Source organism: Egretta garzetta, unplaced genomic scaffold (assembly GCF_000687185.1).
Source record: "Egretta garzetta isolate BGI_Z169 unplaced genomic scaffold, ASM68718v1 scaffold424, whole genome shotgun sequence".
NCBI classification, from domain to species: domain Eukaryota; kingdom Metazoa; phylum Chordata; class Aves; order Pelecaniformes; family Ardeidae; genus Egretta; species Egretta garzetta.
This window is the reverse complement of record NW_009259489.1, coordinates 1,629,540-1,630,002: the sequence shown is the minus strand read 5'-3', so window position 1 is coordinate 1,630,002 and position 463 is coordinate 1,629,540. Positions and strand designations below refer to the sequence as shown.

The 463-nt window shown below is 68.3% G+C and overlaps 1 protein-coding gene across 1 annotated transcript in view; it reads left to right on the top strand.

Moving 5' to 3' along the window:
- The first annotated feature begins 11 nt into the window (after nucleotides 1-11).
- The window catches only part of LOC104124894 (orthopedia homeobox), a 1,996-nt gene continuing 1,544 nt past the window's right edge, over nucleotides 12-463 (top strand). Inside the window, exon 1 of the mRNA XM_035892796.1 lies at nucleotides 12-419. Coding sequence (XP_035748689.1) covers nucleotides 12-419 — 408 coding nt within the window. The remainder of the gene's footprint in view (nucleotides 420-463) is intronic.

Here is a 463-nt window from a genome sequence, read left to right as displayed (position 1 = left end):
CTTCCGCAGGGATGAAAGATGCGGCCGAGCTGCTGGGACACCGGGAGGCAGTGAAGTGTCGGCTGGGCGTAGGGGGCTCGGATCCGGGGGGACACCCGGGAGACATGGCTCCCAACTCGGACACGGTGGAAGGGACCACCCTGCTGCCGGGGGAGGACATCACCACGGTGGGATCCAACCCCAGCTCCTTAGCCGTCAGCGCCAAAGACCCCGACAAACAGCAAGGCCAGCAGGGCGGCCAGAACCCCAGCCAGGCTGGGCAGCAGCAGGGGCAGCAGAAGCAGAAGCGGCACCGCACCCGCTTCACGCCGGCCCAACTCAACGAGCTGGAGAGGAGCTTCGCCAAGACCCACTACCCGGACATCTTCATGCGGGAAGAGCTGGCCTTGCGCATCGGCCTCACCGAGTCACGGGTGCAGGTATGTGCAGCCGCCCCCGGGCAAGGGCCGCCCCCACCGGCCCC